At 38.2% G+C, this 21,121-nt stretch overlaps 1 protein-coding gene and 1 long non-coding RNA gene across 5 annotated transcripts; one reads left to right on the top strand and one right to left on the bottom strand.

Annotated features, from left to right (window-relative positions):
• Positions 1-990: 990 nt before the first annotated feature.
• On the bottom strand, positions 991-6,485 carry LOC107765620 (NADH--cytochrome b5 reductase 1). 4 transcript variants are annotated; one of them, XM_075253960.1, is made up of 12 exons: positions 6,156-6,485; positions 5,993-6,028; positions 5,700-5,825; positions 5,214-5,355; positions 5,023-5,113; positions 4,837-4,914; positions 4,329-4,538; positions 4,130-4,210; positions 3,887-3,976; positions 2,311-2,376; positions 1,441-1,527; positions 991-1,326 (listed from the first exon to the last, which is right to left on the bottom strand). In XM_075253960.1, the coding sequence occupies exons 3-12, from the start codon at positions 5,806-5,808 to the stop codon at positions 1,234-1,236; spliced, it is 1,047 nt and encodes a 348-aa protein (XP_075110061.1). In that variant the 5' UTR covers positions 5,809-5,825; positions 5,993-6,028; positions 6,156-6,485; the 3' UTR covers positions 991-1,233. The 4 variants fall into 4 exon arrangements, with proteins under 4 accessions (XP_075110061.1, XP_075110060.1, XP_016439770.1 ...); XM_075253959.1 differs by having other exon boundaries at positions 6,152-6,483; XM_016584284.2 differs by lacking the exon at positions 4,329-4,538 and having other exon boundaries at positions 6,152-6,483.
• Positions 6,486-6,752: 267 nt separating this feature from the next.
• On the top strand, positions 6,753-15,856 carry LOC142181210 (uncharacterized). Its single transcript, XR_012709707.1, has 3 exons — positions 6,753-8,336; positions 14,681-14,746; positions 15,210-15,856. It is a non-coding gene; the product is annotated as an uncharacterized LOC142181210 (long non-coding RNA).
• The last annotated feature ends 5,265 nt before the right edge of the window (positions 15,857-21,121 follow it).

Genomic DNA, 21,121 nt, shown 5'->3' with positions numbered 1-21,121 from the left:
ATTTTGAACTTTGAAATCAACTAAATTTTAATTATTATATATTCCCTTAGATCCTATAATTTAGAAGTTAAAATTCACTTTTAATTTACCTCAAATAAGGAAAATAGCCCCTTTGTTTTACAACAGTATTATTCATATATTCACGTTAATCTATCTATACACGAACTTCCTTTTGCGTAGATACTATAAATCTCATAGCTAAGCATAGAAATAATATGCTTTATAATATTACAACACATATTATATTTATGATATCTATCTTTATATTTAATATTATTATTGAATCATAGTTAATTAATATAAAATTTTACCTTTTTTGTCACTTAATCGTGATAAATAAGTATAGTTTAATCTTTGTACATGGACAAATGATTTTTTCTTTTTCATAATATTTACCCGATTGAGAACTTCTTTGTGAAACTATTTGTCCTTATTGAGTTCAATATTCTTCATTTTCAAGACTTGCACTTTAATTTTATAATTTAAACATAATTTTAAATAAAATATTTATTTAATTTTTTAAAACTATTTACTCATTTAAACAAGGTACACACGCAACATGCGTACTATTGATTAGTCAATTAAAAACAAAAAAGATTGTATCCCAACCAACAATGAAGTTGGAATAAAAAATAGGTAACCACTCAAAATCCCGAAGAGGCAAAAAAAACCTAGAAGATATTTTTCACATATGGCCCGCTCCAGAAACTATTTACGGTAACCGAAAAAGTGTATAATATATATATATATATACACACACACAAAAAAAAAATACATTTTTCCGTTATTGTTTTGAGAGCGTCTATACAATGTCATTTTTCATCCGTCCAAGTATTGGTGGAAAGAGTAACCCGGTGAATTATCCAATGCACGAACAATGTGCACTAAAAATATCACATTTCACTCGCTCTTTATATAACAAGGCAAATACTACAAATTGCATGTTCACTTCTCTCTGCATTTAACAACTTGAAGGATAATAAACAAGACTGCAATCAACTCGGTGTGACTTTATTGTTGAAAAAGAAGCATTACCAGAATAGCAGAGAGGGCATATCTACTCAAGGATGAGATGTTATTCAAATTCGAAAGTAGAGTCGCTTTGCTGAAACTCCATTAAACAGACCTATAACAACAGACCTATAATAAGCAAATGGAAATGTCTTCTTTCAAGACTAATGTAACCCCTTTCGAGTAATGCGGGGATAAAAATTAAAACAAAAGAAGAAGCAGTTAGAATTGGAATTGCATCTCCGGGGTATATCCAAGGGCTTCAAGATTAGCAGCCATAGCCTTGTTCATCGGTGGTGGACCACACCTCAGTATCTGCACGTTTAATATGAAATCAGAGCTCGAAAGCTAATCTACCTATCTCTCCTATTAAAACTTATCATACTAGAATCGGTTGCTTTTAGCAACTTGAGAGATACAATGTAATACCTTAATGTCAGCTGCAGGTGCAGGGCAATGAGTCTGGATCATTTCCTTGGAGACAAATCCAACACCACCACTCCATACTTCTGGAGGCTATTGATATATTAAGAGAACGATTAGATTAGATCATTTAATTCATTACGTAGGATGTAAAAGCATGTCTACTTGCAAGAGAAATGTACCTTTAACAAGGAGCAATTTTGAAAGAAAATAAAGAAGAAAGAAATCACTTCACTAAAAGTTCAATTTGTTTTTGAGAGCTTGTACCCTATATCTTACAGGTGGAAGTATGACATTTCCCCAACTATCCTACACCTGTTCGTCACCTTTTACCTGATTCTTTTAGCATAGTACCATATCGACATTGAGCCCTATCTTGTTTGGAACACGAAAACCATAAAGGTAAGAGAAAAAGAAAATAACTGCTGGTTGAAAGTTCTTAAGAATAATTTAAGTAGGTCGATTGAAAAATGTTGTTAGCATCCCTCAATTGTAAAGGTTATTAAATATAACAAGTTTAATATGCTACACTTCTCCAATGAGACATAAAAAGAAAGTTAAGTGCCTCCCCCGGTCGAGAATTTAAGTACAACTTTTCGAACAAGTCATGTTAGATCAAATTTTCATTTTTGTTTCTACAAAATCAGTAAAGAGATGCTCGGAAATCATTTGACAGTTTTGGAGATTCTAAAAATATCACTACAAACTACAGTAATTGAATTAGCTATCGCAATATAGACGACATGTCAGAGAAGAGAATTTTGCAAGATATACAGAACAGTCAATTAAACAAAATCACAAATATTATAGCCAGAAGGAGAAAAAAGCCTATAGGCACCTCATATTCCAAATCAGAAATAAAGCTATAGAACTAACCTGATTCAAAACGTAATAAACTTTGAAACGGTCAGGATAGTTAGCAGCAAGCCCCTCCAACTCTTCCTGCAGGCCAAGTAAGAGAAATTCAGGTGCGGACACTCAGTAGTTTCAAGCTATATGCCTTTCCATAGAAAAAAATACTACGCTTGATCTTAGCAAAAAGGTCAAGAAAGGTAACCCCCAGAAATAAATACTGATTAGCAAAATTATCAACACCTCAAGGAGTCATCAACTTCAGCATAAAAATTGTTCAACAATGTCCTCCCAAACTGCTAAAAGGTGTGAAGCTATGGTGGGGGAAGGTGTTAAAAGGGGACGGGGTAGACCTAAAATTATATGGAAGGAAGTTGTCTCGAACGACATACAAGTACTTCGAATCGATGCAGACTTAGCTAAAGATAGGGCACAGTGGAAGAAAAAGATCCATGTAGGTGATACTAGTTAGGAATAGGCTTTAAGTTTGTTAGAAAACTTCTAATGTTATTACTTATTTATACATATAAACTTATTTTCACTAATATTCTTATTTTATTTTGGCATGAAAATGATGAGTTGAGCTTAAAGAAAGAAGTTAGGATTCATATCGCCAACAGCAACTTTGTTTGGGACTGAGGCATAGTAGTAGTAGTAGTTGTTGTTGTCTAACCATTACACAGGAATAGGCATATTAAGAATGAGCTTCAGACACATATCTACTCCCTGACCCCTGAAATAGTTTCCTTAAAAATAGAACTTTGGCGTCCCCCATATAAACAGAAAAGTTGATAATGCATTTAGAAAAGGATCATCACATAAAAGGATCACTATGCAGGTAAAGTTCAATAACAAATTGGGAGAAGTGAGAAAGTGCGAAAGAGTTTAACACTTCTATGCAGTCAAAGGCTGTATAACAAATACTACAGATTTTTTTGAGAAAGTAACATTTATAACAAAACTACAAATTACTTAGACATGATCCATATATGTGGGAGTGTATTTCTTATACTTTTATAAGTAAAGGTGAAGTCAATCTGAACGTAGCAACCCCAGAAAGTAGTACAGGAATAACTTTTACTAATACAAGAAAAATAGGTGGAGAACAAAGGTTGGATACTTTAGAGAAGATATTTATCTTTAGAAAAACAAGTTAAGAATAAAAATCAAATGCTTTACGGCTTCAGTACAACTCACTGTAACTTGATTTCATGTGTCTCTTAAGTCAAAGATGCTCTAAGTCATTTTATAACTTGAACTACCTAACAAAACACAGTTCCCACTCAAGTTTCGAAAATAAAATCAGACATTATTTCCTCCTCATCTCTAAAGCAGAGTTCAGCAAAGGGCTAAAATAGGCACATGTTTTACAGATCAAGCACCCTGCACCTTTTGAATCAAATAGGAAAATAGGAAATTCCACCCAAAATAAAAAGGAAAAAGTCAAAATGAGATGAACAATAAGCCTATTACTCAATACAGTTTAATTGCAGCAACTATAGCAGGAGATCAGTCAAGGGCATAGTTAAAATTCGTTGAAATATTCAATTAACATGTAAGAACTTCAATTGAATGACATAAAGATAAAAAAAATATGTACCTTTAGAAGAATATCTTCATAAGTAACATTAGCATATATTAGGTGCACCTTCGTCTTGTCCGTAGGATTTTCAAGAATAGCCCTAGCAACCTGGCCAGAAACAGAAAAGTAGTACCCTACATCAAACTTGAAATATTTCCGTCCACTACATTCTTTTTCACAAAAAGTGAAAGACAAACTATTTGAGTAAAGCAGTAAGTCCAGAAAAAAGAATGAAATTACACATTAACCAACGGAACAAACCTGGAACATTGGGGTAATGCCAGAGCCTCCGGCAAGCATTCCAAATGCTCTTACTTGGCCAGGTTGGTACTTGAAACGGCCCTATTTATGAAAGGATATTGATGTGTGAGTACTCAAAAGATAAAGCTTTTCATTTTTAGCATCAAGAATCCAATGCCAACTGAAATTAAGCAATGTTGGATTTCTCCTGCATCTAAACCTTAGATATGGACGAAGAAAAACCATAACACATAGAATGGTGAAATTTGGCAAGATATCCTTTTCTTTTTCTTTTTTTCTGATAACCGCCGTGTCCGAGCCAGCTTATGCACACCCTCAACTTATTCCACGGGGTATCTGCTACCTCCCACCAGCAATTGGTACCCGGTAACTCTATCCACCAAGGCTTGGATACATGGAAAGAAATCACCTAGTGTTTTTGAAAATTTGGTAAGATATATATATTTTTTAATTAGTTGAAGTTATCTAACCAAGCCATACAACAAAAGAATAATTTCTTGGATACATCGCGAGATTGCGACATTTTTCTCTTTTATTCTTCTATTTCATTTTCTAAGTCATCTAGATATTAATTCAAAAGTTTAACAAACTTGGAATCACTGAAGAAGAGAAACAAAAAAAAGAGACATAGCTACCCCTCTGAGACCACGAACAGATTACCAATAAGTAAATGCAGATAAATATCTCATAAGCACTACAAAAACTACCTTGGGCCCCTTCACTACCAAATAATCACCCACACGCATTTCCCGGAAATGATGAGACATCCTTCCTTGGGGATACATCTGTGCATTCATAAAATACAGACCATCAAAATCAACAATATGAGATAGAAAAATGCGATACAGATATAATATTGCAAGAACAAGATAAACATACTTCTGAAGTTTTACCTTTATAACTAATTCAAAATGTCCAATGTCCGAGTCCAAAGTAGTTGGCGTGTATGGTTTAACAACCTCTTCACCTTGACTATCTTTGCCCCTGATTGATTGAAGATCAAGTGAGAAACCAAATGTTTTCTAAATGTCAATAGCAGAAATTGGTCGGGACTGGTATGTGAGACTAGTTCAATCAACCGAACCTGCAACTAATGTGTTGCCCAATGGGTAGGCCCAACACGGAAGTGGGTGTTGGAAGTTCAAATCTGAATTTTGCCACATTATGGCTAAGTTGTGTGCGCTTAACAAGCTTAAATTCTTTGAATTCTTCAGGATTTAAGCATACTGTTAAGACAACAAAATACTATCAGTCAGTATAACCAAGATCAAAAGCATAGTCTAAAGAAAGACAGGGCAACGACAACAATTACGCCTCAGTCCCAAACAAGTTTGGAATTGGCTATATGAATCCTTGCCAACCGTGTTTATCCAATCAAATTCATCTCTGTCACCACGAAATAGTAGCTACACGACTACTAATTTACAACCATAAACTTCTTTTTCCTAAATAATAAGCATGCATAAGTGTAATTAACAGCTTTTCTTATGTTGGAAGTGGTTGAATTGACATTTTTTTGGACACATTATGTTATGCTATAATAGCAGGTAACTGAGTTAAAAAATCAGACCTTTGGACTTCTTAGAAGAGAAATAAAAATAGGCAGTAGCACCAGCAGCAACAACAGCAACAGCAACCCCAACAATCAATTGAGCTTCAGGTCTTTCCAGAAACTCCATTTCAAGAGAAAAAAGACCTGATTTTGGACAAAGAGGAAAAAAAAAATCAATTGGTACTAAATATTACATCAGTCACTCCTCAACTGGCAATTCAAATTCCACGAAAGGAACCCCATTTTAAAACATGCTGAAAAAGAAAAAAGTAAAGGGGTTTGAATCAATTAGCAAAATGGGGAATTCTTACCAGAAAAGAGGAATCTTGAATTACAGCGAGATGGAGCTGTAGTTGAAATATAAAATAAAAATAAAATTAGAAATAAAAGAACAGACAACAAGAGTAGATCCTAGTAGTAAGAAGTAGGTGAAGACAAGATGTGAGATCTTAGGTATTGGTTGTTCTCACCTACCACTGGCACTGTCCCCAACCTTCAACCGTCGCCCCTTGTTTTGGCATTAGACCAGTTTTTCCCATTGATTTTATTCCGTGTATATATTTGACATTTTTACTCCTCCAATTTAAGTATGACTAGGCACAATTTTTTTTTTCAATAAAGAAAATAGAACTTGTAGTTTTACTCTATCGTGAGATTGTTAAGGCTATAAGGATTGTTATTAAACATAAAATAAAAAGTTTCAAGTTAAATAATTTTTAAATATAAAAAAATATTTTTTTTAAAACATACTAAATAAAAGTAGAAACTGTGATAGTTTAATTGATTGGTTATTTGAACTTTCACTCTGTCGGTCATGGATTGATTCTCCTTGTAACCTCCTCTTTCATTTCTCCTTTCGTTAAAAGAATTTAAAAATAAATAAATAAATATATTGTTATTTGTTAATAATATTGAAATCATTGGAAGATTACAATGTTGTTTAATCTGACGATGGCTCGTGTTCTCTCGGTGTACTTTAACTAACATGCGCTGACCATTGGGAAGAGGGCGCGTGTTCCATCTCAGAAGGCTCTAATGGCGTGGAAACACTTGGAAAACAATATCAACAATACGGGCAAAAAGCTCAGACTAGTCAATTGGCCCAAAACACCCAATCTCCAAGAACCCTAGAGGAAAAGGATGGCAATGAAACAGTAAATTTGGTAGGAGAATCAGAGAAGACAACCAAATTGAAAGTTATTCAGCAATGGACAGAGATAGTAAAGTCAGGCGATAAGCAGCATAGTCCATCTAGCAGTGGTAACAAGTCATGGGCCGATCAAGTGGAGGAGGAGCTCGAAATGCTGGTGAAACAGAGTTCGATTTGGAAATATTTTGGCATCACAAAATTGTCTAATGTTGGCTTCAAACTTGAGTACGTATCTCCCAAATTGCAAGGTGAGTCACCTATTGTAGACATTGAATTAAAGGATATAGTGTCGCAAATTAAAGATTGGAGAAATGCACTAGTATGTTATGTTTTGGGTGTTCACCCCCCATTCCTTGTGCTTAATGGTTACATACGGAGGATATGTGCGAAGCATGGGATAAATAAAATCCCAATGCTTAAGAATGAGATTATTTTTGTAAGATTTGATACAGAACTGGGGAAAACCGAAGCAATTCAAGGAGGCATTTATCACTTTGATAATAAGTCCTTTATTGTCAAAGTATGGAGTCCGAAAATGGAGTTTACCCGAGAAGAATTACACACTGTACCAATGTGGATAATGTTACCTGGATTGGACTTCAAGTACTGGAGTCCAAAAGGCCTAAGTAAGATAGAAAGTTTGATTGGAAAACTATTGATGGTGGACCAAAACATAGAGAATAAAATAGGACTCAATTTTACTGGACTTCTGGTAGAGGTAGGAATGGATACAGAGTTACCAGAATATGTATTATTCAGGAATGAGAAGAGGATTAGTGGTGGAACAAAAAGTGTTGTATGACTGGAAACCAACTTTATGCAAATATTGCAAAAAGTATGGCCACTCAGAGACAGAATATAGAAAGAAGAAATGGCAAAACACCACACTGCAGGAGGAAAATCCAGTACAAGAAGAGAAAGAAGCTAGCAAACAGAATACTAAGTCTCCTATAATGCAACCAAGTGATACACAACAAGTTCGACAGGTTTAATGAAGTGTTGGAACAAGGCAAAAAGAATCCATAATAGAGAGGCAACAAGAGCAACAGAAGAGTGGATGGATCACACCATTAAGAGGACAAACAAGTAGGACTCAAACTAAATAGATGCACCAGGTGACAAGCAGCAATGCTTTTCAGGTTCTTCACATGACTAAAATGGATTGCGATGTCTCTGCTATTGAAGGGGAAAATGTGGGAGGCCAAACCATTCCTCTCTCAGGGAATGGTTAATATGCTTTGTTGGAATGTAAGGAAGCTTAATGCTCCCATAAGCAAAAGGAGGTCAATCTCCTTTGCAATGAAGAAAAAGTAAATCTAGTAGGATTATTGGAGACAAAAATAAAAAGCAACAAGTTTGACAGCATAGCTAATAAAATGTTTAGCGGTTGGAACAACATAAACAACCGAAGAAAGCACTACAATGGCAGAATATGGATAAGTTGGAGACCAGACTATTATACAATCCAACTAAAGATGAGCACAGCTCAAGGGATCACTTATGAGGTAACATACATTCCTTTGCAACTATAGTTCATGCTTTCAGTTGTGTATGCACATAACACTAGAGAGGAGGGAGCAACTATGGGAGACTTTAGTACAACTAAGCTCCACCTGTCAAAAACCTTGGCTAATAATAGAATATTTCAATTCTATATTGAAGATGGATGATAGAATGGGGGTAATCCAATAGCTTGGGCAAAAGTTCTAGACTTTCAGAATTGTATGGACACTTGTGCTTTGATAGAGTTACCTCAACAAGGCCACAAGCATACTTGGAATGATAGAAATGGTTATCACAAAGTGTTTTCTAAAATTGATTAGATGTTCATTAATGGAATCTGGTTAAACGTTATGCCCACATGTAAGGCAACATTCCTTCCTGAAGGCATTAGTTATCACTGCCCAGCTAAAATAGTTTTAAATGAGATAAACATCAAAACGAGGAAGACTTTATATTATAGTAACGTGTGGGCACAACATCCTTTTTTTAGAGAAGGTCCAGGAAGTGTGGGATGAACATATTGATGGCTGCAGAATGTTTTAGGTGGTTAAGAAGCTTAAACAACTACAAGGGAAATTGAAAGAGCTGAATTCTCAGCAATTTAGAAATATAGTCAAGGAAGCAGAAGAGGACAAGGAGTTGCTGAAACTAGCTTAGGAACTAATGCAGTCAGATCCTTTGAATGTACAACTCTAGGAAGATGAAAAGACTAAGTTCGAAAAACATAAGCACTCTTCTTTCTTAGCAGAGATGTTCCTGCAACAAAAGTGTAAAGCAAATTGGATAAAAATTGAAGATGACAACACAAAGTACTTCTACTCAGTGATAAAACATAGGAGACTACAGCAGGCAATCACTCAAATACAGGATAATCATGAGAGCTGGCGAACTAATCAAGATGTGATTGCAATATCTTTGTAGATTGCTATACAGATCTACTAGGAAGAAAACATAATGATAGACTAAAAGCTTTCACAAGAATCCTAAGTAATGGTCCAACATTAACAGTGGTACAACAGATAGACCTGCTTAAGTCTTATTATGAGATGGAAGTCAAACAAGCTATGTTCAAAATTGATAGTAACAAGAGTCCAGGGCCGGATAGGTATGGAAGTGGATTCTTTAAATCAACATGAGATATAATAGGGAAGGACATTATAGAGGCAGTTCTGACTTTCCTCAACAATGGAAAGTTACTGAGGCAACTCAACACAACCAACATTGCTTTGATCCCAAAGGTGAAGGTACCTGAAAGTACAAGCCAATACAGACCCATTGCCTATTGTAATATTCTGTACAAGTGCATTTCTAAATTGTTATCTAGTAGATTGAAGATTGCAGTCAATTGTGGCAGAGAACCAATCAGCTTTTGTGCAGGTGAGGCCTATGGTGCATAATGTACTTATATGTCATGATTTGTTAAGACTTTATAATAGACAGACCTCTCCCAGATGCATGGTGAAAATTGATCTAAGGAAAGCATACGACATGGTAAGTTGGGAGTTTGTAGAAGAAGCACTCAAAGGATATGGGTTTCCTCATAAGTTCATAAAATTGATTATATTATGTGTTACATCTCCTAAGCATATAATCAAAGTCAATGGTGAAGGCTATGGATTCTTTGATGGGAAGAGGGGATTGAGACACGGAGATCCAATGCCTCCCCTGCTCTTTGTATTAGTCATGGAATATCTTTCCAGAACATTGAAGTATATAAGCGAGTTTTCAAATTTCAAATTCCATCCCATTTGCAAGCAGTTAAAATTGACTCATTTGATATTTGCTTGTGACCTGATAATCTTCTGTAAAGGAACACCCAACCCAATAACAATGGAGGCCTTATCACATTTTAGCAAAGTAACAGGGCTGGTGGCCAACATGGATAAGTCAAGTATTTTTGTGGCTGGAGTGGATGATCACATGAAGGACACACTGGTGCAACAGACTGGTTTCATACTAGGAACATTCCCTATAAGATATCTGGGATTTCCCATATCATCTAAAAAGTGTAATAAGATGGAGTGTTATCAACTAATTGATAAGATCATTACCAGAATCAACACTGTCTACTCCAAACAATTGTCATATGCTGGGAGGCTACAGGTAGTTACTGCAGTCCTGTTCTCGTTACACAGCTTCTGTGGATCATCATTTATACTTCCACAAAGTGTGTTGAAGGAGGTTGATAAGAAATATTGAGAGTACCTATGGGGAAGCACTGAAGGCAGGAGGAAGATATCACCTGTAGCCTGAGAAAAAGTTTGTTGTCCAAAGAAGTCTGGTGGTTTAAATATCAAAGGAAGTAGAATATGGAACATTGCATCTATTGAGAAATGTTGTGGCAGTTAGCAAACAAAGAAGATTCACTATGGGTGAAATGGGTACATGTGATTTATATGAGGAATAATAATAATATATGGAGTCACCAAATTCCCACTGACTACAGTTAGTATTGGAAGAAGATTAACTCATTAAAAGAGTTAATGCAACACTGGTATCAACAAGGAAATTATATCTTAGGGCCCCAAGGGAAATATTCTCTTTCGAGTAGCTGTACCAATCTGAATAGGGCCTCGAGGAAGAATGAGATGTGCTGAACTGATCTGGAGCTCCATCTCACAACCGGGGCATAGGTTTATAACATGGATGGTTGTACAAGATAGATCACTCAAAGAGGAAAGGCTGAGGAGATTGCAGATTCATGTTGATAACGAGCGTTGTTGTTTGTGTGATCAACTGACTGAGGAATCATCTCGACATCTATTTGCTGATTGCAGTTGGGCAAGGAAACTTAGAGCAGAAATACTACAATGGGCAAGAATTCATATTTCAAAAGGTGATGTGCAGCAGACACTTAGTAGGATCAAGAACAGGCATTGGAATCAATTCAAAAAAGAGATTGTAGTGGAGTGCAGGATTATACCACATTTGGAAAGCTAGAAATTGGAAACTGTTTAGGTGATTCAATGTAAATATAGACATGGTAGTAGTACAGATAAAGAAAGAGTTTATAAATAGAATAGAACCTGTCAGGATGGCAAAGAAAGCACGTTATTGTCATGGACTACTGCAGAAAAATCTCGTATAGCTTAGCTCTATTGAAGGCCTATATATTATAGTACCCTTGAAGAAAGGTGGCTATGTAATTTTAGGTACTCTGTAGGTGTATTGATTTTTTTATTATTAATGGTAATATTTACATTGTTACAAAAAAATTGATAAAACATAGAATTTAAGAACTCAACAAAAAACGTTTAAGTAAAATCTGTTAGTATATGTTTAATAAGTTATTCATATTTATAGATTTATTTAGAACTTTTCTATAACAGATTAAAGAGAACTTTGCTAGTCTAATCGTGTGATTAAAATTTATACTGTTATAAAACGAATATTATAATTATAAACTAAAGCACCAAAAGAGAAGAGATAAGAATAGATAAGAGATGTAGAGAGGAGGGAACTATTCTTCTTATTTCAAGTATGCTTCTTATGTATCTTCTATAGGAGAATAACATCCTATTTATAGGTTACAAATCTCTTCACAAGTTACATGTATTAATGAACTCATTCATTTGGTATTGAATTTGCCAAAGACAGTTACGAAGAGAACATTTACATACATTGAAAGTGACATCCACACACATTGGATTTATAACACTCCCTCTTGTATGTCCATAGATAATGTACCTCGTTAAAACCTTCCTAAAAAATTCCTGATAGGAAAAAGCCTAGTGAAGGAAAAAGAGTATACACATCTTGTAATACGCATTGAGTGTTGTCTCATTAAAAACCTTACCAGGAAAACCCAATTGGGATAAAACCTTGGTTAAGGGAAAAAGAGTGCAGCGCGTATTATACTTTCCCTGATGAAAACTTTATTTGATATCTCGGAGATGATGCATTTCAATCTGTCTCTTATTCTAGCTGTTTATTTTCTCCCTCCTAATGTTGGGTATACAAATATATATTCCAATCTTCTTTGAGGACTCATCTTTGTGCATTGTAATGGAGTAATTAGAATATATATCACATATTTAAATATTCTAAGATAAGAAATATTTGGCTCATCATAAGCCAATTGTAATGGGGAGACCTTATGATAACTTGTGGCCTGATCCATACAAGAGCTGTTGCATGCAAATAGCATGACCCCATATCGAGATGAATTTTTTTATCATAAGTAATGGTCTAGCAATTAATTGGAGGCGTTATTTGATCAATGATTCTGCTAGACCATTTTGAGTAAGAATGTAATGACCAAGCCGGTCGCTTCGAGAGTTATAGCCTCGTTCCCCCATTTTCTACTTCTTTTGTGTTCTACCGGGTTATTTGGTTCGGGTCCGGAGTGATTTCGGAGTGAATTGAGACACTTCGTCTCTTAGTTGGAAGTTCAAGTTGGAAAAGTTGACTGAATATTGACTTATGTATAAACGACTTAGAATTTGAATTTTTATGGTTCCGTTAGCTCCGTTAGACGATTTTGGACTTAGGAGCGCGTACGGAATGAGATTTGGAGGTCCGTAGTAGAATTAGGCTTGAATTGGCGAAAGTTGGAATTTTGGCGATTTTGACCGGCAATGGAAATTTTGATATCGGGGTTGGATTTGATTTCCGAAAGTTGGATTAGGCTCGTGGTGTCATTTATGACTTGTGTGCAAAATTGGAGGTTAATCGGGCGTGATTTGATAGGTTTCGGCATCATTTGTAGGATTTAGAAATTTCAAAGTTCATTAAGCTTGAATCCGGGTGCAATTCGTATTTTTGATGTTGTTTGAGGCGATTTGAGGATTCTACTAAGTTCGTATGATGTTATGGAACATGTTGGTATGTTTGGTTGAGGTCCCGAGGGCCTCGAGTGAGTTTCGGGTGGTTAACGGATCATTTTTGGCCTTGGTGAGTTAGTTGATAACTGCTACTGCAATCTTTCTGGTTTCCTCTTATGCATTCACGAGAGAAGCCTCGTGTTCGCGAAGAGTGTTTGTGATTTGAGGAGGATTTGTTCTTCGCATTCGCAATGAAGAGGACGCGAATGCGAAGGTCTGGTCTGCGTGCGCATCGCGAACGCGAGAGTAGGGTCGCGTTTGCGAAGAGGAGAGGGGTAGCTGGGGACCCTAGCCTTGTTCTACGCGTTCGTGAGGTAAGGGACGCGTTCGCGAAGGTCTGAGTTTGAAAAGCATCGCGCTCGCGAAAAGTAAAGCGGAGAGGCAGTTAAGTTGGTCTACGCGAATGCGAGAGGACGGTCGCATTCGCGAAGAAGAAAATCTGGGCAGACAGTGTTAAATTCAAAATCGAGGGTTTGATCCCATTTTTCATATTTTGAACTAAAGATCACGGATTTGGGCGATTCTTGAAGAGATTTTTGCGGAATTAATTGGGGTATGTATTTCTTACTTGGTTTTGAGACGTGGGCTTAGGGGTCGGGTTGAGCCAATTTCGGATTTTTGGGTCTAAATTAGTAGTTTTCTTGTGGAATTGATTCCTTTAGCCTATATTAATTGTATTATACTGCTTGTGGCTAGATTCGGGACATTCAGAGGCCGACTCGCGAGGCAAAGGCATTTTGGTAGAGTTTCGCGTAGATTGAGGTAAGTAACTATTATAATATGGTCCTGATGGTATGAAACCCGGAATTTTATATCGTGTGACTATTTTGGAGGTGACACACATGCTAGGTGAAGGGCATGTGAGCATGCACCACAGGGATTGTGACTTAGTCCGTCCCGTGAGACTGTAGAATCGAATAGTTTACTGTTAACTACATGTTCCCTCTGTTTTTATGGAAATTGACTGCAATTCATGTTAGAAATCATGTTTAGGCCTTATAATATCACTGTTGGGACCCGTTGAGGTTGTGTACATATTGAATTAACTGCTATTGGATTGAGTTGCACGCTGCAATGGGCCTTCGAGCTAATTATCTATATTACATCGGGTTAAGTGCCGCAATGAGTCTTATGGCTGATTATATATTGGATAGGGCTGCACGCCGCAACGATATAGGTACCTATTGAGTGTGAGTACTGAGGGCTGAGAGCCGAATGATTGAGCTGTTGAGATGAGTTGAGTGACTGTTGTTTTGAGAAGGTGTACTTGCTTTCAATTATTGTTGCACTTAGTTGTTATCTGTCCTTGTTGTGCAAATTTCTGGAAGACTTGATAATTGGTTTACTTGAGCACGAACGGACTTGACTTAAACTACTAGATTTGAAATCTTGTCTATTCTTTGTTGAAAATTACTGAAATAAGCTTTATTTGCATAGCTTGTAACTGCTTCTCAGTTCTTTATTTGTTTCTGTTACTTACTAAGTTGGAAGTACTCACATTACTCCATGCACCTTGTGTGCAGATTCAGGTGAGACCGGTCGCGGAGGTTGTTGAGTTCATGAGCGGTCGACTATCGGAGACTTACGAGGTAGCTGTCGGTGTTCGCAGTCCTCGTCTCTCCTTTCTTATTATCTTTTCTTTTCTGTTTTGGCTTTTGGCAGACTATTGTAAACTCTGATTCTAGATCGGTAGTAGATGATCATGACTTAGTGACACCCCGATGTCAGGCTATCTATTCCGCACTTATATTTTGAGTTTAATTTATGCTTTTATGAAAACTCTGTTGTGAAAAGGCTTTGATTTATCTTTTTATGAAATGGCGAAGTATTTGAAAATGTTGGTTTGCCTAGTACCACGACAGGCGCCATCATTACGGGTTAGGTATTTGGGTCGTGACAAAGAGCATGAGCAATTAGATGCTCAATTGTTATACCGGTTAATATATGATAAGTAGGGATTTTAACGTGTTTCATGCTCCTTTTTGCTTATGCTTTTATTATAAATTGTTACAAAATAGTCCCAAAAGGCTCATAAGTTGTGCTTGATTGCAGGTTTGATCGACAAAGTGACGAAATGTCAAAGATCGGCTAAAAAGGAGTGAAACATGCTCAAGTATCAAAGACAAGGCAATCTGAGAGCAAACAAGGCCTAGTGCGGCCGCATTCGACTTTGTGCGGTCCGCACTAGGTGAGTCAGAGAGTTGGCAAAAATGGGCTTCAGGTAACGCGGCCGTAGTACACATTTCACGGTCCGCGGTGAAGGCTCTACGGCCGCGCTATCATTATGTGCGGTTCGCAGAAGAGAGATTTAGAGAGGTGAAATTTTCCATGGTTCAAGCTGCGCGGTCCGCAGTCATACTTGTGCGAACCACATTAGAGATCTCCGCGGCCGCGATCTATTCTACGCGGTCCGCGGAGCACAAGTTTAGAGAGCTCAGAAATGAAGTCCAAGAGCTTAGCACAGCCGCGGTCCATTTTATGCGGCCCGTGCAGACCCCGTAGGGGTATTTTTGTCCAGTTTTTTCAGCCTAGTATAAATAGAACATTTTGCCATTTTTAGGTCATCAGTTATTTCCAGAACATAGCTGCGCTCGTGAGAAGCTATTGTGTAGCCATTTTTGGCATCTTAACTTAGATTTTACGATAGATTCTCTGTATTTACATTAATTTTTAAATTAATATGTCTTGTTCTTCATCTATTTCTCTATTTTCTCCTTCAAGCATGAGTAGCTAAACCCATTAGCTAGGGTTGTGGCTCAACCCTAGTGTGGGTAATTGATGAGTGTTGTCATCTATTGTTAGATTGACTATGGGTGTTTGTTATTTGGATCAATTTTATGGTTTAATCTATGAATTGGTGGTTGCAAACACTGGTTTGTGCTATGTTGACTTGGCTCTTCTTGAGAAAGAGAGCCTAAGTCTCCAAAATTGACCCAACAAGGAATTGGGATGGACTCAAGAGAATTGATAGTCCCAATTAAAGGGTTAAACCTCGAGAGAGTAATTACCCAACTTGAACCTTAGTTGCTTGAGCTAATTTGCCTACCCATTTGGTCTCGAAAGAGTCAATTGGGCAAAATCACTCTCTCTACCGAGAGGTGTGAGAGTGGGTAAAATTGTGCAACGGTTATAGCATATTTCCCCAATCATGTCAATCGAACCTTAGATAGAAGCATTTACCCGTCAATTAGCCACTTAGGTGAAAGTCACTACCCTAGTGCCTTTCTACCCATTAGATTCAACTCTAGCAATTTTCTTATTAGCATAATTTAGTTCTAATTAGTAATTGATAATATTAGTTTGTTAAAGAAAATTCAAAAGATGTTTGGAAGTGACATTTGGAACAATTACACAACTCTTAGTCTAGATAGATACTCGACTCCATTCCTAGATCCCTGTGGAAATCGATCCCGACCCTCATCGGGTAAAAACTATTGCGACCCTCTCTTCCTACTTTTTAGTAGTGCGGAGTTGGCAGCGATCACATTTTGGCGCCGTTGCCGGGGAGCTAACGGTTTTGGCTATCTATTTAGTCGATTTTGTGTATTTTTCTTCTTTCCTTCTTTGTTACTTACTTGTTTTCGTCATTACTGAGGTACTAACATGGCTTTATACAACGCTAATGATCCTCTTGGAAACGTGATAGCGGGGGAGGAGGTAGATGATCTTGAGCAAGATGAGGTGCCTCATGCACTTCAAGGTCAACGGAGAGGCCGGAATGCCAATGCTAATCCAAATGACAATATTCCAGACCCTCCCCCGGTTCCTCCAAGAGTGACTCCCAGAGTATTACCGAACCAGGGCTACGCAAGTGCTATTGTCCCAACCCAAATCTGGGCGGGCAACTTTCAGATAACCAATGTGATGTTGACCTTACTTGAGCAGCGTGGGTACTTCACGGGCGCTGCAAATCAAAATGCCTACAAACATCTCAAGGGGTTCGTAGATACATGCTGGGGGAGCAAACAGACAAATGTATCCGAGGATGCGTTGAGATTGAGACTTTTCCCGTTCTCACGTTGGGGAAAGGCATTGGATTGGCTCGAGAGACTCCCCAACCATTCCATCATAACTTGGGATGAGTTGGAGGATAAGTTTATTGCCAAATTCTTCTCTCCTAGTCATATGGTGGCACTTCGAGATGAAATATTAGACTTCAAGCAAGAGCCAACGGAACCTTTGCATGAGATTTGGGAGCGGTATAGAACGATGGTGAAGGAGTGCCCAAATAATGATATGACTGAGGCCATGATCCAACAAACCTTCTACCGGGACATAAATACAACAAATCAATGCATTGTTAACCAATTGGCAGGGGGCAATTTTATAAAGCTTTCTTATGAGGAGGCATGTGACATGATGAAGAGCTTATCTATTAATGTGCCTCTGGTGGAGGCACTTGAACAAATGTCGGGTTATGCAAAATTCATGAAAAACTTAGTTACAAAGAAGTGTTCTATGGATTGTGAAACTATAAAGATGACTCACCAAGTTAGTGCTATAATACATTCAATGGCCCCCAAGCTTGAAGATCCCGGTGCTTTCACTAATCCTTGCACTATTGGGAGTGCGGATTTTGCCAAACCTCTTTGTGACTTGGGCGCTAGTATCAATTTGATGCCCTACTCGGTTTTCAAAACTTTGGGTATTGGGCAACCTAGGACAACTTCAATGAGACTTCAAATAGCGGATCGATCGATGAAGCGACCTTTGGGCATTATTGATGTTGTGCTTGTTTGGGTGGACAAATTCATATTGCTGTCCGACTTTGTGATTTTGGATTGTGAGGTGGACTATGAGGTTTCTATTATCTTGGGTAGACCTTTCCTTGCAATGGGGAAGGCATTGGTTGATGTTGAAGCGGGTGAGCTCACTTTCCGAGTGGGAGATGAAAAGGTCATTTTCCACGTTTGCAAATCTATGAAGCAACCCAATAGCACCGAGGTGTGCTCATTTGTAGACCTTGTCACAGCTGTGATTGTGGATGATACCAGTGCTATGATCAATGTGGAAGATCCTCTTGAAGCAGTGCTCTTGAACATGGATGTCAATGATGATGCTAGTAGAGTGGGGTGCGTGAATACCCTACATGGGATGGTCTCTTATTCTTATGAGCCGAGGAAATTATCTTTGGATCTTGAAAATCAGAAAACTCCACCAACAAAGCCATCAATTGAGGAGCCACCGGTATTGGAGTTGAAACCACTTCCTCCAAATCTCAGGTATGAATTCTTAGGCTTAAATTCTACTTATCAGTTATTGTTTCTTCTGGCCTTACTAACATGCAGGTTGAAGCCACCTTGGCGGTTCTTCAAAAGTGGAAAAGGCCAATTAGATGGACTCTAGCCGACATTCGGGGAATAAGCCCTGTATTCTGTATGCATAAAATTATCTTGGAGGATGATGCAAAGATTTTCTTGGAGCATCAAAGAAGATTGAACGAGGCTATGCAAGAAGTGGTGAAGAAAGAGGTTATTAAATGGTTGGATGCTGGGGTTGTGTACCCCATTTCTGATAGCTCATGGACTTCTCCGGTACAATGTGTGCCGAAGAAGGGTGGCATGACTGTGGTGACCAATGACAACAATGAACTTATTCCTACTTGGACGGTCACCGGGTGGAGAGTGTGTATGGATTACCGGAAGCTAAACAAGGTGACTCGAAAGGATCATTTTCCATTGCCATTCCTTGACCAAATGCTAGATCGTCTTGCGATGCGTGCTTTTTGGATGGTTACTCGGGGTAAAATCAAATTTTAATTGCCCTAGAGGATCAAGAGAAGACAACTTTTACCTGTCCATATGGCACATTCGCTTTCTCTCGAATGCCGTTCAGATTGTGTAATGCTCCGATGACCTTCCAACGATGCATGATGGCTATTTTCACCGACATGGTGGAGGATATCTTGGAGGTTTTCATGGATGATTTCAGTGTGGTTGGGGATTCCTTTGATGAGTGTTATTGGAAATTTGGATAGAGTGTTGGCCCGGTATGAAGACACCAACCTTGTACTCAATTGGGAAAAGTGTCATTTCATGGTAGAAGAGGGTATAGTGTTGGGTCACAAAATTTCAAAGCGAGGGATTGAAGTTGACAAAGCCAAGATAGAGGTGATTTCGAGGCCCCCCCCCCCCCATTTCTGTCAAAGGGGTGAGGAGTTTTCTTGGGCATGTGGGTTTTTACCAGAGGTTTATAAAAAAAAATCAAAAGTGGTAAACCCCTTGTGCAAGTTGCTAGAAAAGGATGCAAAGTTTGTGTTCGATGAGGGGTGTATGCAAGAATTTGAGCTTCTCAAGCTCAAGTTGACCACTACCCCTATCATTACCGTACCAAATTGGAGCTTGCCTTTAAAGCTCATGTGTGATACTAGTGACGTTGCGGTTGGGGCTGTTTTGGGCCAAAAGATCAACAAGATGTTTCATCTGGTGTACTACGCAAGCAAGACCATGAATGAGGCTCAAAGGAACTATACAGTCACCGAGAAAGAGTTGTTGGCTATTGTGTTTGCTATGGAAAAGTTTCGACCTTATCTTATGGGGGCCAAAGTTATAGTGCACACCGATCATGCCGCCCTTAGGTACTTGATGACAAAGAAAGACTCCAAGGCAAGATTGATGAGATGGGTGCTACTACTCCAAGAGTTTGATCTAGAAATTGTGGACCGGAAAGGTAGTGAGAATCAAGTGGCGGACCACTTGTCCCGTTTGGAGGAGGAGGTGAGGCCTTGTGATGGCCTTGAGATCAATGATTCATTTCCCGACGAACAATTCCTTGCGGTGTCAATGAAGGATATGCCATGGTTTGCCGATGTTGCCAATTACCTTGTGACCGGAATAATCCTGTATGAGCTCTCTTCTAACCAAAGGAAGAAGCTCAAGCGGGATAGTTTGGATTTCTATTAGGATGAGCCATACTTGTTCAAGATTTGCACGGATGGTGTGATTCGTAGATGTGTCCCGGAGGAAGAACAATTGAGTATCTTAGAGGCTTGTCATTCTTCACCCTATGGTGTCCATCATGGTGGGGTAAGGACCGCCTCAAAAGTTCTTAGTTGTGGATTCTATTGGCCCACCTTGTTCAAAGATGTGGGCGATTTGGTAAAGAGGTGTGATGAGTGACAAAGAGCGTGCGGAATTTCAAAAAGGGATGAGATGCCTCTCAATACCATTCTTGAAGTGGATATCTTTGATATTTGGGGCATCGATTTCATGGGTCCATTTGTTAGTTCTTGTGGGAATACTTACATTCTCGTGGCGGTTGACTATGTCTCAAAATGGGTTGAAGCCATGTCTTTGCCTAACAATGAAGCCCAAAATGTTGTTGCATTTCTTAAAAAGAGCATCTTCACAAGGTTTGGCACTCCTTGTACGATTATTATTGATGGGTCTCACTTTTGCAATAAAGCTTTCGACACATTGCTTTCCAAGTATGGTGTCAATCATAAGGTTTCTACCCCTATCATCCTCAAGCTAGTGGTCAAGTGGAAGTCTCTAACAGGGAAATTAAGAGCATCTTGTCAAAGACTGTCAATGCCAATAGGACCGATTGGTCGAAAAAGTTGGATGACGCTCTATGGGCTTATCGGACGGCTTACAAAACTCCGATTGGTATGTCTCCGTATCGGTTGGTGTTTGGAAAAGCTTGTCATCTTCCAGTTGATTTAGAGCACAAGGCCATGTGGGCTTTGAGGAAGTTGAATTTGGAATGGGATGTTGCGGCAAATCTTCGTGTTGAACAACTCAATGAGCTCAATGAGTTTAGATTTCATGCCTACTCAAGTTCATCCTTGTATAAGGACAAAATGAAGTACCTTCACGACAAATATGCTCGGGGTAAGGAGTTCAAGGTTGGAGATATGGTTCTCTTGTTCAATTCCCGATTACGTCTATTTCCGGGCAAGCTCAAGTCAAAGTGGAGTGGGCCATTTGAAGTTGTGTTTGTGACCCCATTTGGTGCTCTTGATC

This window comes from Nicotiana tabacum, chromosome 5 (assembly GCF_000715075.1).
Source record: "Nicotiana tabacum cultivar K326 chromosome 5, ASM71507v2, whole genome shotgun sequence".
NCBI lineage: Eukaryota > Viridiplantae > Streptophyta > Magnoliopsida > Solanales > Solanaceae > Nicotiana > Nicotiana tabacum.
The sequence above is the reverse complement of the archived record's forward strand: the minus strand, read 5'-3'. Positions and strand labels throughout refer to the sequence as shown.